This window comes from Equus przewalskii, chromosome 17, assembly GCF_037783145.1.
Source record: "Equus przewalskii isolate Varuska chromosome 17, EquPr2, whole genome shotgun sequence".
Taxonomy (NCBI): domain Eukaryota; kingdom Metazoa; phylum Chordata; class Mammalia; order Perissodactyla; family Equidae; genus Equus; species Equus przewalskii.
The window spans coordinates 45,639,683-45,657,333 of NC_091847.1; the positions used below are offsets into that span (position 1 = coordinate 45,639,683).

A 17,651-nucleotide genomic window follows, 5' to 3' on the forward strand; every position below is an offset into this window, starting at 1 on the left:
AATTACAGCATTATTCCTATATTTATTATTGCCAAAGCCATCAAATGAGACAGAATCAGAAATGAAGTTTTTTGCCAAGGAATATGAACAGATGAATTTAGTTGAGAGTCGTTTTTTAACACCAATGGGAATCATAAAGCCAAATCCCTAAAGACCATTTGGAAACATAATCTCAGCTTTCTTCATTCCTTCCAGAGTCTTTACTAAGCAATCAGTATTGTATGGTAGAGTCATAATTCAATGACTTAAATTTGAAATTCAGCCAACATTCCAATACTTCCTTCACAGATTTCATTAGGAAAGTTCAAGAATTAACTAACTATTGGCCAAAGGCACCTGAGATTCTGCCGTGGAAAATATTCTTAAAGACTTATTCTCAGGTACACTAAAATGCTTCATAAAATAGATATGACTAAAGTTGGCTCTAGAAATAGTTTCCTTATTATATCATTATTCACTGCAAATTCGAGATAATCACAAACTTTAGACAAAGATGGTAAAGATAAATATGGCTATCTTATGCTAGATTTGTAGGATTCAATACATATAAGCATTTTTAGAAAGATATGTATATAAAATGTTAAATACTTTGATATATAATATGTATTTGAAAGTTCTATATAATGTTAAAGACTTTGTAAGTTTCAGTGACATCCATGTGACTAATAAACTTTAAATAAGGCATATATGACAAAAGAAGAAACAAAATGAGAGTGATAAAAGCCATAGAATATGGACATTTCCCAACTTAATTTTATATTTAGCTATAAAGTACTTATAGATTATGCATAAATAGTTAATATTGATCACTTCAAAAGGATATGAATGTACCAAAATCTTAATAGCTATTTTCCTAAGAGGATTGAAGGGAGTTAAAATGTACAGGGCAGAGGTGGCACTGAACCGGAAGATGGCCTTCCCTTTATTCAATACTATAAAAGTCTGTAAGATAGGAACACAACACAGAAGCATAAAAGCATAAACCATTGAAACGGTATTGCCTACTTTCTGTTATTTGTCATAATGAATTATTCCAATGTCGCAACTTTTGATGGGCACCATGAAGACAAACTGTCACTGGATCTCTTCTTTACTAGAGAGGACATCCAATGGTATCACTTACCTTTTATCTGATACTTACCTGCAATTGTATTGTACATAAGCCATTTGGCCAAGAGAATTTATTTAATTTTCTGAATATTTTAAACATCTGAGTTAAATGAAAGTCTTAAATGGGTGCATATTTCATTTCATTCTAAAAATCTTAAGACACTACATTCCTTCTACAGCAATTTCAGCTTTCCCAATTAAAATATCCTGAAAATTAATCCTGTAGAATGCAAAATCATCCAATAGAATGAATCCTTTTTTTTTGGAAATAACTATTCTTTTACCATTTATGCTTATAAAATAAATATTATCACTCTATTTGTAATAGGAAATAAAACCAGACACCATCAAACCCACTCTTGGTTAGATGGATATAATCCAATAATTGATTTTTGGAGGCCAAGTTCCCTGGAGAGTATCCATCGACCAGGAGTGCTAAATCCTGTATTGGGATTTCTGAGTTAGCTGATACATTGAATTCTAATCTTGTGAGGTGCTTCCTTAGCGCAGAGGATATGCTCAAAGCCCCTGCAGAACTGAGGATCCATGAGTGTAAATGGAATTGCATTAAAAAAATTAGATATATTTAAGAGCAATTAGCAGTGTGCAGACAAAAAATAAAATAAAGCAACAATGTATAATAGCACATGAAGGATTCTGACTTAGTGTTTCTTAAAACATTTACTTATAATCAGACAGAGCTGGGGTGGGGGAAGCTGCTTGCTCTGTGAAGAACATATCTTGGGAAGGAAACTTCAAATCATTTTAATTGAAAATTCACTCATTTTCAAAAGTTCTATTTTATCACCTTAGGATGCATTTCTGTGTAGATCATGTTATAACACAGCAAGCATTGCCTTTCTGTTTACTTTCCACTAAGAATCTTTGATAATGATTTAGTCTTCAGGTCATGAATAGATTTCTCAGTCTTTTCCCTCTACCTTCAGGATTTCCTAAATTCAAGTAGAGCAACCACTCCAAAAAGTTTACTGAGTTGCTGTTTGAAAGGAGCACTTTCTATCTGGTGTGTGTGGAAGGTGAAGAAGTGCCCTAAATCAGGACTTTGAGAGCGTGGTCCCCCAACCAGTGCTGGGCTTCACGTTGTTCCTGGATGTGACAAGATATTGAGAGTAAGTGTTTAGATCCTCGTGAGACGATTTGACAAACTAATGTTATATCTGTTAAATGTAACAATAAAAAACAGGGGTGTATTTTGTGGGTTTGTTTTTCATATCACTTTTCTAGAAGTTAATTTTACTGTATTTTATAGAAGAATGTTGACCTTGCTTTCAGAACAGAATGTCTGAGAAGCATTGCTCTAAGTCTGACTTCGACTCTATGTTTTCTCTTTCACCTTTGAATGACTATGGGTCCAGAATACAAAGAAAACTGTATCAGCAGATCTGATTGTCGGAGGGGAGAATTTCACACTGTCTTACTAGAAGAGCAATCACTTGTGTCTACAACACTTAGCCCGTGTTTCTCTGCTTCATTCAGTGCTCCTGTCCCTAAACGACATTGTGAGATTATCACAAAATGTAAACAGACATATGCAATGCAAATGTCTTTACCCCAGGGGGTACACTCATGTAAGGACACAGACAGGCCCAAAGTGAGCTAATTCAAGACTGACTATGGTCCACCTTGCAAACCTACTACATATACTCTCTTTCCCCAAAATCATGCTAAGTAAAACCTGAGAGAAATATTGTGGGCAAGCCAGTCAAAGTATAACGTAGAAAATATATTTGAACAATAAGAATTCCCTCATTTCAAATAATATTACAAGCCTAATTTTGAAATGGATGCTAGTGATACATAGAGACAACGAGGAAGAAGTTATAATCCACACGGAACCTAAATCACGGGCTTGAGGAAAAGGGGGCTGAAGATGTACTGACTGTAGCTCAGTGGGTAATAACAATAATTTGGTTCATCCTAAGGAGATGGGGCCATGTGCAGAAGAGATCACCTATGACTCGGGCTCTGTGGCCACCCGCCAGCACAAACCATGTGCAGAAGTAGTAAAGGAAGAAGAAAGTAGAAAAAGATGGAGGAGGGGGATAGAGCAAAAGGCAAAGCTGCAGAGGCCAAAATAAAGAGTGTTGGAGAGAAAGGAAACTTCAGCCCTGAGGACTAAAAAGAAAAAGAAGCAAGACTCAGAACCTGAACAGAGAGGGGTGCAAAAAGGCAGTGCAAAGAAAGAGCTGGAACTCAGGAGGTGAAGTGAATGAAAACTTCTGCATCCCTGATGCTCAGAAGTAATTCTAAATCTGACAGTCCTTTCACATAGAGGAATTAATGCTTTGACACAGTGGTTAAAGGCCAATGGACATCCTTCTCAATCGTTCAAGCCTTAAAGGGAAACTTTTACTTATTTTAGGGTATATTCCCCTCATTTATTTATAAAATTGAAAGAATTTGTGGAAGATTATTTTTTAACTTCATATTTATAAGAAATATGTGTACAAAATGTAAGTGCTTGCAATTTGAATTTATAGTGGAATTAATGAGGTTTTACTGTACATCAATGTTTGCTCTGCTTTAATTTTTCACAAGACAAACAGATGGGCCAAGCATCCTTACTAGAGCTCCTAGGAAGGTGACACTAAGGCCAGCATTAGGTGACCACTTCAGAGGATTTATTCTGTGGGGACTCTGTTCTGGGGTTGAAACATACCTATTTATCAGTAAACTTCATAAACGTTTCAGTAAACTTTAAAATGTTTCTGAGTTTATTTTAAATAGCCTTCCAATAGAGCAGACTTATAGAACAAGCCCATACATAGAATCTTAAATGTGTTACCATTTTTATGTCAGTTGGGAAGTTCCATTTGGAACTTCAAATTTACTATTTTCACCTAATCTGATGTCTATTTCCTCCTTTATCTGTATCCATCCTCCTTATATTTGCTTGCATGGCAAAGAAGCCAAACATTTTATAAACATTAAGTTTATAAGTATTAAGAATTAATGAAAGGATATTTGCCCCCAAGGACTCTCAGATACACATTTCTCCAGAAAATGGTATTGATGGTAATGAAGAGAGAAGAGAGTCAGCAGGGGACACTGTTTACTTACAAGAAGTCAAATAATTCTAGAATTTTCAAACATATAGATACTTGCCTTCCCTATTTCACAGATAAGAAAGGGTTCAAAACGGAAAGAATTAAAAGACTAGCCAAGATGTCACTGTACCTTAAATTGTATAAGCAAATATTATGTAGCTTTAAGCAAATCAACATTTGTGAGATTTATGAACTATTCAAAAGAGTGCCATTTTTTGCTTTCCCCCCAATTTTTTATTGTAGTAAAATGCACATAATATAAAATTTACCATGTTAACCATCTCTAAGTGTATAGTTCAGTGTTGACTTTCTAAAAGAACACATTGAATGGCTTATTATAGTGAAGTATCTTAAACCTAATTAGTTCAATAAAAATTTAATTAACACAACTCCTTAAGATAATTTTTATTGCATTAAATCACTCCAATAGAAAAGAAAAAGTTCAAATTGGTAGTGGAGGAGAAAAGGCTGATATAGTAGCATCTAGCTTGAAACGGGCCTCTTTCTCTTTACAGCCCAAGGCTGTAGGAAATTCATGAAATTATTTTAATATGTGAACAATTTCATGCCTCAGGACAAATTTTAAAATATAGCTTTTCGACTGAATTGGAAATGAGATTTTATATATGAAATATCACTTTAAAGATACATGTGCAAGAATGTGACTCTTCATATATTAGATGTTGATTAGGTTGATCACTTCTCTCTTCATATATAGTTATCAAACTCAAGTAACATAACATTTATTGAGTCCCTATGTCATAAGCTGTTCATATGTACAAGCGTTGCAGACACCCAGAAAGTAGCACGGACATAGTTCTGGGTCCATTTGCTAATTCAATTGATTTCAAAGCAAACGATCAATGCAAAAGATGTGTATTAAATGTTCAGAAAAATACATGCAAAGCTCTGTGCTACAGTTTATAGAGAAAACAAAGATATGTAAGTTATGACCCCCAGAAGCTTACAAACTAGTGAATGTTCAATGATCTATACTAAGAGGAGGAAATCTAGAGAGTAAGCGAAGGTTTACTTAGACCAGATTGTCCAATAGAAATATTATGTGAACTACGAATCTGAGCCATATATATAATTTTAAATATTCTAACAGCTACCTTTAAAAACTTAAAAAAGCAGGTAAAATTAATTTTAATAATGTTTTCTTTAACCCAATATACCCAATATATTATAATTGGGGATGAAATCAACATCAAAAATTATTGAGATATTTTACATCATTTTTTCATACCAATTCTAAGTCTTCAAAGTCTAGACTCACCACATTTCAAGCACAATGGCCACATACAGCTAATGTCTACTGTATTACACCATTCATTGTACTGCCAGGTCATACTCTCTTCAGCAAGCCATGCCAGGTAAAAATCATTTCTGGTTTTAAAGACAAACCAAGAAAAACTGGTAAATACCACTGATAATGAACAGCTGAATCATCTGGAGGGCAACATTAGGAAAATATAAGTAGGATTTGTTTTAATTTATGTAGTTATTGAGTGCAGACTCAGGAGTCAAATGTCTGGTTCAAAGTCTGGCTCTGCTGCCTGCCGGCAGGGTGATCTGAGAAAAGTTATTTAACTTCCCTCTGACTCATTTGCTTCTTTTGAAAAATGGGAACCACCATCCTTAGCTCGTAGAGGTGTTGTGATTGCAGTTCAGTAGAGATTCTGATGCCTCGTAGGCTGTATTTTCAATCAATAACTCAGGTGATTCTGCAATGGCGGGGTTGTGAATCTGTTTTTCTGAACTAGTAATTTTAAAAATTGCTCAAATTATCAGTGATTGTGTTGTACACATGGATTATAATCCTTCTTCTTGATCTAACTGCATAGTCAATAAGGAGACAATTATGTTATAATAGTTCAGTAGGAATAGCTGTTTATGAATCCAAACTTGTTACCATCTAGTACTTCTTTCTTGTCTCTGGGTTTTTAGAAAGTGATTTGTTTATAAATGTTTTTTTCCAGTATGGACACTGAATTTAACAAGCTATAGTTTTCCAGTTTCCTTTACTAAATATGCTCATTATCTTAACTTTTCTTTCAATCTAGGAGCCATATTCCTTAAAATAAATAGTTTAAACCTAAGGCCCAACTTTGTGTTTATGTAAACATTATTGAAAAATTGTCAGATAACAGAAGTGACCCCAAATTTACTAAATTTGCCTGTTCTTAAAGTAAATGTACTGGAAAAGGCAAGAAGTAACAGAGGAAGGTTAGCAATGATCATAAACAACATAAAAATATAGAATATACTATTTCTTGATTAAATTTATGCCTTAGCCTCAAATTTTACAACAGGCAATTTTCAACTTGTACAGACACTGTGTTCCAAAGATGTATTTGTAAGTCAATTTTTGGAACTTTGAACATCTTTTCCTGCAGAAATAGACATATACATTCTTTTGTATATATAACACATAAATATGTATAGATGCATATATCTTTTTTACACATAGACCCCAAAGCCTATGTAACTCCTAATGAAATAAAATTCCGTATTAATGGTACTGTGGAACTTTATCACTGTGAAATGTGACTCTGAAAATGGTAATAGAGTTCTAAGGTGGGCTGCAAGGTACATTTCTCTCCCCTGGATGTTGCCGTGGCATTTGAACTAGGGAAATTCCCTGGCTCTATCTTCTGCCCCAAGTGGGATCACCTTCTTCCAGCTCTCAGCTGCCTCCTTGAGAGGAGGTTCCAGCAGGAAGAGGCAGAGTGGAAGCTGTGTGGTAGGAGGAGAGGTATTTCAGAGGCTTGGGTATGAAGAACTGCATAGAAAGTCAAGAGATTCCTTTTAGTACATATCTCTGGGGACTTTTCTCATTCCGGGCCAATTCCATGGCAACTAATTCTATTTTTTGTCTTTGGGCTCTCTAACTGGTCACACCTACTTCCCTGCCTATCTATTATAACCTGTGGATTCAGGCCAAGATTTCCTCCTTTTTCTGGCTTACTGGGGGATGGAAGGTTTTCTCCACAAGTTCTCTACCTGACTCTGAAGTGAGCAATGCAGTATTTAAAAACGGTTCTCTCTACCAGTCTCATTCTATCTTCCCTTTACTCTGGGGATAATCAGCCTAAACAAGAACTTGTGGCACTTGCCTGCCTGTGACCCACCAAACTCTAATACACAGCCTTCACCTAATTCCACATGTGGTCTTTAAGCCGGAGATCATAAACCAAAATGCCCGCAGAGCTAGGTGCAAGGCACCTAACAATTTTTGGTATGCGAATCAGTGATGCCAAATTTGATACTGTAAGAGAAATCCTAAATATGCATGGTGATGCATGTGTGTGTGTATAATCTCCTGATTTATAAGTCTCAGAAACTAACTCAAAATTTTAAACAATATTTCATGAGTCAAACAAAATATGTCCATGGGCTTGATGCTTTACAATCAGGTTCTTTTTCTTTTTATCTCTTCTTTAAGCTCATGCAAAGAAGAATTTGTCTTTAGAGAAGAGTCTAACATTGCTTGTCCCCAGGCTTTAGCTGGGTGGGACAGTAGGAGTGGGGCCAGCGCAGAGGATGACCCCATAGGAGGTGCTTAGCTGGGCTCTTACGAGCCAGGCTTGTGGATGCCTCTGCCTCTGTCTCAGACAGAGAGGAGAAACTATAACCACAGGTGAAATGATAAAAGCTGGGGTCGAATATTTCTCAGTCCTCTCTGTTTTCCCACACCATGGGTGTGGTACACTATTATATGCTCAGTTGCTTTTTCATTGACTGGAAAGGACTAATTTGAGGCCCAGCTTTAATGCAGACTTGCTGTGTGAGAACTTGGAGCTAATTACTCCATGTCGATTTCTGTATCTGAATGGAGAAGATTATGACAATACTAACCTCAGGGTTGTTTTGAGGGTGAAGTGAAATAAAAGACGTGAATGCCCTTGATGAATTCCAAAGTGCCACAGAAATATAAGAATTAAAATATTAAAAATGTGTGTCTGTCTGGTTCTCAAATATATGCACATATGAACACTTGTACATTTGAAAGAAGGGCCAACTTTCACATTGGAATTTTCCTGTTTGATATCATTCCTCTAAGACTTCATGTGCAGAAAACATATTTTCACCTCGCAGATACATTAAGTAATTAATTAATTAGTTTGTTTATTTTCAAAAGCTAGTTTCTGTTGGGTTTTGGTCACTTTCAGTCAAAGGGTCTCTTACTAATACAGCAGGTCCTTAATAAATGCCAACCATTATTTTACTACCATCATCATCTTGGGATTGTTTCTGAGACAGAGATGGGAAGGTGATAAAAAAGAAAGGTGCATAAGGAAGAAATAAGAGGTGGGGAGGAGAAAGATTTGGAAGTCAACTATAACGCCTTGGATGTAAGGGAGATCCTGGGTGACTGGTAATTCTAGAGGAGCTAATAATATGCAAAGAAAAATTGTAAATTGGGGAGTATTCATATAACAATTCATGGAATCACAAACTTTCATTTATCATCTACTTTTTTGATTTTCTATTAAATTACTTTTGCAAGAAAACTTCCTAAGCCCAATTAAAAACAAAACAAATAACTCTCGTTACCCAATATAACAACTACAAACTTCGGCAGCAATGACAGACCAGGCACGGACTTGAAATCCCAAGTTCATGTATGACCCTTCACGCAGCCCTCATAAAGAGGGATTATGCATCGTTTTTAGAAAAGCTGACAAAAAGGGAGAACAAGTTGTTTTTAAATGGTCCACGGGGCAATCAAAGAAAGAGAACATTTTTAAATGGATACATTTCTACATTCCATAATTAACAAACATCCATTTTCACTATAGATCCAAAATACCTCATTCTATTTCCAGTACACTGTTACACTGTCAAAAAAGATATTTCCTTTCATGGTACGAATGAGTCATCTGTAATTTTAAGAAGAACATGAGAAGGGAGAAGTTTTCTGTACTAAAGAGTGGGTGAAGAATTTGAACGTACAGCCAAATGGTGCAAAATCAACCCAAGCTATGAAAGGAAACTGTGAAAAAAAAATCTCATAAGGAAAAAAAGGTGTGTTCACAGGATAAAATGTGCCTTGGCACACAGCTAAAGTAAATAAACAAACAAAAGGAACCTAACCTGGAATCATGTTCTGAAGACCACAAGACCAGGGCTAACATGGTAGAGAAAATTCTGTGACTCTATTCTGAAAGCACTGTTATTTCATTCCTTAGTTTTTACCTTGGACTTCTGAAGGCTTAAAATATCTGAGAGTCTGAAAATGTTTCCGTGCACCAGGAATGTTCATGAGATGGTTGCGACTATTTCTTCAGTTACTACTACAATATCACTGACCATGGATTAAACTACTTTAACAATTTTAGGAGAATTTTTGAACATTACATAATTTGTAAATTTTAAACTGGGGCAAAGAAGAACAAACTATGTGGGCATACGCCATCTGAAAATAAACTCTCAGCAGTGACATTTCCTTAAACTCACTGACATTGTCTTTGTAGGAGATCCCAGAGAACTTCGGTGTGGTTCATGTCACTTCTATTCCTTACACATGAATTCCTTTTATGTATACCACTGTACTTTAATCTAAAATATAGCATAAAAATAGATTTTTCAACCATTTTTATCGTAGGCTTGTTTTGTTTATTCTATATATTATTAAAAAAAGAAATCAGAGATCTTCTATATAGATACAAATGACACATTAATTATTGTACTTGAGTTAAACCTTAGAGAAACCACTGACCTGACTGATGTTTGCATATTCCAATTCATCCAGGCAATAAAATCCACATCCCCACTACCAATAATGGTGAGAAATCGTATCCTAAGAAGTTATTTTCCTCAGTGACACTTCCACCATTAGACCCTTTATCTACGGCAGGACCACTGTGTGCGTACTGCATTGTTTTAATGAAGATCACCCTGCCAATCTCAGATATGCAAGTCACTAAAATAAAATTGGTCATCAAATATCAAAAGAAATATTCATTAGTTTTAAAAGGCTATTATTTTTCTAAGCATTCCAACTTTATTTCTTGTTTGTTTGTTTGTTTTGGTGGGGAAGATTTGCCCTGAGCTAACGTCTGTGGCAATCTTCCTCTGTTTTGTGTGTCAGATGTCACCACAGCATGGTTTGATGAGCTGTGGTGTGTAAGTCCGTGCCTGGGATCCGAACCTGTGAACCCCAGGCTGCCGAAGCAGTGCACGTGAACTTAACCACTATGCCACCGGGCCAGCCCACATTCTAACTTTAATCAGAGCAAACTAATTCAGAATTTAAGACTATTCCTCAATATTGAAATAATCCAATTATGAAAGAAAATTTGAGACTAGAAAACAGTGTAGAGGCAACTGTAGAAAATTTTAAAACGTGAAAATGTAAAAGAGGGAAATTTCAAATATCTAGCTCAATTATGCATCCTAAGCTTGCCATGTTAGTTTTTAAGCATTGCAGTCCTGCAAAAAGTTTCATTTGTTTTGCTGTTGAATGGCTTACATTTGAAGACTTACTTGATGTCAGCTCAGTGTGAAAGCAATGGATGTGCCTGACCTTGGGGAAAACTCCTTCCTGATAACGATATTTCTCTTAGCAAGTTGTTCTACTTGCACACTATGATTTGTTCCAGAATGGCAAAATGTTTTCCCTCCTCGCACAATGTGCATTTGAAGATAAGGATGGAAGATGCTAACGGCAAGTTTGAATGTGAACTTAACAAAGTTTATAAGGGTTACTTCAGCCCAAGAATCTGGCTGACTAGTCATTCCTTCAGAGTTGGTCTTTCACCTTCAGTTTCTAAGAGCTTTCTCTTAACTATTTGAGAGAGTTTGCATAATTTTGATTTCCATCTGTCTTTATATCCTTTGTTATAGATGATTCATTATAAATCAATCATGGACCATTTTGTTTGGGGACATCCCCTCAAGATAACAAGCTTTATCAGTCTGAAACTCTTCAATTTAAAGGAAAAGATTGATTGGATAATCTGGTTTCCACAAGAAGAATTGCTGCCCTTGTCAACATGCATTAGTTTGGTCTTTCTCAAAGTATTCATTTATTGTTCTACTAATAAGGACACAGCATATGAGCTGACATGCTAAACTTCGGCCCTGTTTGATGAAGGGGTAGACTCTGGGTGACTATAATAATTTTTAGATGGTGTTTACTATTGGAAAACTGGAGGTTGGATGTCTGGGGGGTAAGAAAAGACCTGCTGAGGATGGAGCCCACTAACCCCTGATAAGAGCAGCTCTGAACAGACTGAATATGCCCAATGGCTATGAATAAAGTAGCAAATTCTATGATGTGAATGAATTTCTGTCTCGAACACATCAGAGTCATTACTTCAAAAATGAAGTAATTTTAAATAAGTTAAAACGCTTGAATAATTGGATTACCTGCATTTTTACTTTCCTTATACAAAGAAACCCTTCATTGTTTACTTAATTTAGGCTTTAGCTCTTCAGATATCATATTAAATTAATTTCTAAAGGACTGATTTAATGCTAAAGTGTAACTTTTCTCATAATTTAAGTGGCAGTTATGAAATGGATAATCTCTTACCTATTAAGATTTAACAATATTATGTTAAAAAGCAAAGTTAATAAAAGATAATGAAATCTATGGAAAATGATTCTTTATCTCTTCCCTTACTGTAAAATAGGCAAATCAGTTTTTAAAAAGGGAAAGTGTGTTACACTTAAACTGTCTATATCCTGAAAAGTTAAAAAAACCTGAATATAGTGAGGTTTTACCTCTGAAACTGTAGTAGTCACTGAGAAGCGATTTATAAAATCTACATATTACAATTGCCAAACTTATACATTTAAAGAGGACTAATTTGATACAGAACTGTGCCAGCAACTCTCAAAATCGGGGGGGGGGTGGGGGGCGGCGTATTTTAAGGTCCATGTCCAGCTAAAAAATTTCATTTGCTTAATTACAATCTTTGTGCCTTACCCTTCCACCAAGAGTTCACAAATGTATTGTGTCAGGTGAAAAGATGATAAAATATTGCAAATTAACTAGTCATAAATTTAATCTAAAATAAATACAATAATCTTTTTGATTTTATCTTTTTCTTTGTTTTTCTTCTTGGTTTGATGAAATTATGGTCATAATGAAAAGTTGGCTGCTTCATACAAGGTATTCATTTCAAGTATGGACATAGAAAATGCAGTCATTCAGATATCATTTATGGGTTCTTCAGAATACTACATTTTTGTTAATTCTTGGCAATGTTAATATATATTCATCAAATGATTGAATAATTTTTAAAATTGTAGTTTATACAAGAATGTTCTTTTCCAAGTGGAAAAAAGTTTCTTCAGGAAATTAACTGATTTATTATATATAACATGGCATAGAAATTGAAAACCCTGTGGCGTCAAATTTTGTTCCATGAGAAAGGAACAGTAATATTTTTGAAGTCTTTATAACTTGTGATAATTTCAGGATTTTCAAGTGCAGAAAACACATAAAACCGTATGGTAAATAAAATCTCTGATTTTTTAAATTTGATAAATTAGCTGCCTACAACTTATCTGTCTTGGCACATGTAGGACAGCACCATCTGTTACGATATAATCAATTAGCGTTTCTTATATATGCATAAAACATAAGCAAATGTGTTTTACTTCTTGAACGGAAGGATACTCAAGACTTTTGTGCTAATTCAGCATATGTTGGTGCTATAAGAGTCCAAGGTATGCAGTAGGCAATTAGCAGTAAAATAAGCCTGATAAAAAACACTCACTTTTTTATTGATATAGTACGGGTCCAGGTCCTCCAGCGGCTCTGACACCATCTCTGGAGGGATGTCTCCATAAATAAACGGAAGGTTCTTTCCAGCTTCCAAGTCACTATTTGGCTTTGGGCCATTTTCATCATCATCTTTCTTGTCTGGTTTGGGATTCTTAGCCTTTTCTTCTGCAATGCGTCTTTCAATAGCCGCAAGAGATTCTCTGGTGAAGAAGTTGAAGCTGTCAGGTCCTGGTGGTACAAGCACTGTTTGCTCCATCTTGTCATCCTGCACATTTTAATTACCATTTACTCTGCATATGAAAGTCCTAAAAAAAAAAAAAAAAAAGAATAAAAGAATGCTGGTATTTTAAGGAGATTAAGGGAAGATCTTAATATCTATAAACTCTTGTCATGAAATATGAACTAAAGGATTGAAATTTTGTTTCTAATTAAACTGAAATGTAATTACTAGATATAAATTTTTTTGAGGTAAGAACATTTAACATGAGACCTGCCATTTTAATAAATGTTTAAATGTGCAAGACAGTATTATAAGTACGAAGTTGTACAGCAGATCTCGGAACTTGTTCATCTTGCATAACTGAAACTTCATACCATTGAATACTGACTCCCCATTTCCCCCTCCCTCGGCCCCTGGCAACCATCATTCTGCTTTCTGCTTCTATAAGTTTGGCTTAACAGACGTATTTTCTATCTCTGGTTTTGTTAAGTGTCCCATGTTTAGTAATTCCTGTGCTTTGCCAGTACAGGAACTGTGCCATAACTTAAGAAAGTAGTTCAAGTATAGCCTTAATTAGAGTACATTAGACTAAATACCACCATGTCCCTAATGGGCTGTTCACCCTGTGAGCCACCCAGAAGATAAGGATTTAGCCCCGTAGAGGCAATGGTTAGTTCATCAACAGGATGAAGTGGAAAGGGAGTTGTCTCTGAGAGGATATAAAATCCAACCCTTTAGTCCTGACAGGTGGCTCCTGACCAAGCTGGTGAGAACAGTTTGCTGCAGCCAGCCTTGATGCCCAATCAAATAGTCCCTGCTGTCCTGATGGAGTCTTCATCTATTCTGAGATTGAGACAACTGCAACTGTGACCTGCTCACGTCATCAGCCACGCTAAGGTTGGCTATCTTGAGCACATACAGAATGAGATGGTCCAAGGTTTGACAAATGCCATTTATATGGCTAAGAATGAGAGAAAGACTCAGCTGGAAAGAGATTACTAGACTGGGGCACAGGTGGGAAAAGATAGCTGTAGGTGCAGGAGACAACTGGATTTCCCTATTTCGGGAAAAAATGATCAGAAAGAAGACGGGGTGCCATAAGCTCAATAGGAACTGAAGTGTTTTTCTTCGCTAAAGCAAGAATGACATTCTTGCTGATTCTATAGTCCTATAGTGCTAAACATATTATGAGGACCTGAGGCAAACTCTCAGCTCCCTATATCAGAGTCAGACCTGATCTGATGCCAGAGGCCAAATCCCAAATGTACTGTTCTAAAGCGTATTTAATAAAAGCTCAAATTTCACAGATATTACTGAGCCAAAACTTCCCAGAGCCTAAACTACTGCTTGGCCACAAGTTTCATTTGGACATTGCATTAACTCATTAAGATCAGCAAGCAATGATACAGTTAATTGCAGCTTTGGTGTATACGAACTGCAATAATAAGATTGCAGCCATAACTATTTTGTGAGGAGTCCTATAGGGACCTCAAATTTCACTGAAGGAGGTTCCCATGGCGGTGAGGTTTATGACCATATTTTTCAGTGGGTAATCAGAAACAAGAGTGGATTCAAGACTAAATGTGTACCCTCTATCTGTTAAGTGAACTAACGAAACTTTCAGAAGTTCTTACAATCTACCTGCAATCAGTTTAGGGCCTGGAAGAACAGGAAAGTTAAATCAATAAATCTAAATCAATGGAAAAGGAATGTTTTGCCTTAAAACTCTATTTCTTCCATAAGGCATCAGGAAAATATTGGCATTTATTTATTCGGAAATAGAAGTTTAGGGATAATAAATATGGTGCATTTTCTCATAAGGGAAGTATTATGACATAGATTACGTATGGCTTTTTAACTAATTAGTGTTTTTTATAGAAAATATGTATAAATGATATAAATGCAAAACATTTAAAAGAAAATATAGGGGCTGGCCCCGTGGCCGAGTGGTTAAGTTCACGCGCTCCGCTGCAGGCGGCCCAGTGTTTCGTTGGTTCGGATCCTATGCGTGGACATGGCACTGCTCATCAAACCACGCTGAGGCGGCATCCCACATGCCACAACTAGAGGGACCCACAATGAAGAATATACAACTATGTACTGGGGGGCTTTGGGGAGAAAAAGGAAAAAAAATAAAATCTTTAAAAGAAAATACAGTGTAAATTCTCCCTTTCACCCTCTTCTCCAGCACTTAATTCCCATTCCCAAAGGTAGCCACTGTTATCTGACTCCATATATTTTTCCAGGTATGTAATAGGTACATGCCAATCACATGAGTGTATGTATACTCACACATTTTCAATTTAAAAACACATACACACAGTATATTACTAAACAAACTGTTCTGCATCCTGCATTTTTCACATAAAACATATATTAGAGTTAATTCCTTATCAGTTTTTATAGATTCAACTCTTTCTTTTTATTGGCTACATGGTTTTCCATTGTTTTACCTGCTATAATTCATTGAATCAATTTCCCAGTGATAGTTGTTCAAGTTGTTTCCAATCTTTTGCTACTATAAATAAAGGTGCAACTAAAATATTTTATACACATACTTTCACATATATGTGGATATATTTATGGCATCAGTTTCTAAGGGTAGACTCGGCTGGACAAAAAGTGAATCTTTAATCGTGATATTATTGCAAAATTCCTCTCTGTGAAACGTGCACCAAGTGATCCTGCTGACAGCAACGTAACACCGTGCCTGTTCATCTACATCCTCAACACATAATGTGTTCTCATATTTTCAATATTTCGAATCTGATTGGGGTAAAAATGGGGTCATATTACAGTTTGAATTTGCATTTCTCTTTCTATGAGAGAGCTGAACTTTTTTCACGTTTAAGAGCTATCTTTTATTTTCTTTTCTGTAACTGCCTATTTAAATAACAGTTCATGTTTTCATTTCTTTTCCTTTTTAATTTATAGTACCTTTTAATTATTTATTTATTTATTTTTTAAAAGATTTTATTTTTCCTTTTTCTCCCCAAAGCCCCCCAGTACATAGTTGTATATTCTAGTTGTAGGTCCTTCTGGTTGTGCATGTGGGATGCCGCCTCAGCATGGCTTGATGAGTGGTGCCATGTCCGCGGCCAGGATCCAAACTGGTGAAGCTCTAGGCCGTTGAAGAGGAGCATGCAAACTTGACCATTCAGCCATGGGGCTTGCCTCCTATAGTACCTTTTTACTACACGAACCATTTAATTTTGGATGTGGGGTCTTTTAAAAAAAGTAATTTTTTTTAACATTAAGGTGTTTTTGCGATACAGGTTAAAAATTTTTTAACTAAAAATTTTAAAATACTAATATGATGATCTAACTCTAACTCTTCTTTGGCTTCTAGATATTATGTCAGGCTTAGGAAAGCATCCAGGTCCCTGGATATCATTTAGTACATTTTCTTCTTGCATTTTTATGGTTTAATTTTATAAATTTAAATCTTTGATCTATTTGGAATATTTTTTCTACATGGAGTGAGTTAGAGATCCATTTTTTCCCAGTTGTTCCAAAATTAATTATTGATTGAGCTAACTTTTCTCCACTGACACACAATGCTACCTTTATAGTATGTTAAAAATATAAATATACACATTTATTTATATGAACCGTAAAGTCAGCAACAAACTTTACAAAGTAATCGTATATATATTTTCATTAAAGACAAGAAAAAATAAACACTATTATTTAACAATTTTCTGGAGGTACAAACCAATCCAATTAAATGTGACAAATAATTACATTATTTAATAAGAAGAATGAAGGAAGTAAAATTACAGTTATTTGCATATTATATGATTATATGCCTAGAAAGCTCAATAGAAACATCTGAAAAATTCCTACAAGTGGAAGGGGAATTAGGGGGTCTGGGTTCAAAAGTAACATAAAAAACTCAATAGATTTCCTTTAGAAGAACAGCATGCATTTTTTAAAAGAGTGGAATAAACTAGAAGCTTTTCCATTAAGATTAGAAACAAGGTAAGGATTTTACCTCTCACCATTCCCTTCCAACATTGTACTGAAGTCCTAGCTAATGCAATAAGACAAGAAAAGGAAATAAACGGTATACAAATTGAGAAAGAAGAAATAAAATTGTTTTTGTTCGTGATGACATAACTGTCTGTGTAGAAAATCCAAAAGAATTAACAAAAATACTCCTGGAACTAATAAGCAATTACAGCAAAGTTACAGGATACAAAATTAATATGCAAAAGTCCATCACTCTCCTATATACCTGCAATGAACAAGTGGAATTTGAAATTAAAAATGCAAAATCATTTTCATAAGCACCCCCAAAACTGAAATATTTAAGTATAAATCCAACAAATTACGCATAAGGTCTATATGAGGAAAACTACAAAACTGATCAAAGAAATCAAAGAATAACTAAATAAATGAAGATGTTCCCTGCTCTTGGATAGGAAGACTCAATATTATCAAGATGTCAGTTTTTCCCATCTTGATCTCTGTTGGTCTATTGATCTATTGATCAATGCAATCTCAATCA

General features: G+C 35.3%; 1 protein-coding gene across 8 annotated transcripts in view; it reads right to left on the reverse strand.

The window, feature by feature from the left end:
- The window catches only part of SCN1A (sodium voltage-gated channel alpha subunit 1), a 147,601-nt gene that overhangs the window by 68,783 nt on the left and 61,167 nt on the right, over positions 1–17,651 (reverse strand). For 7 of the 8 annotated variants that reach the window (XM_070581517.1, XM_070581520.1, XM_070581524.1 and 4 more), the window contains exons 2-3: positions 12,914–13,226; positions 824–942 (exon numbers count right to left, since the gene is read on the reverse strand). In XM_070581517.1, coding sequence (XP_070437618.1) covers positions 824–942; positions 12,914–13,177 — 383 coding nt within the window. In that variant the 5' untranslated portion in view covers positions 13,178–13,226. Of the gene's footprint in view, positions 1–821; positions 943–12,913; positions 13,227–17,651 lie in introns of all 8 variants that reach the window. The other variant, XM_070581518.1, reaches the window with a different exon arrangement.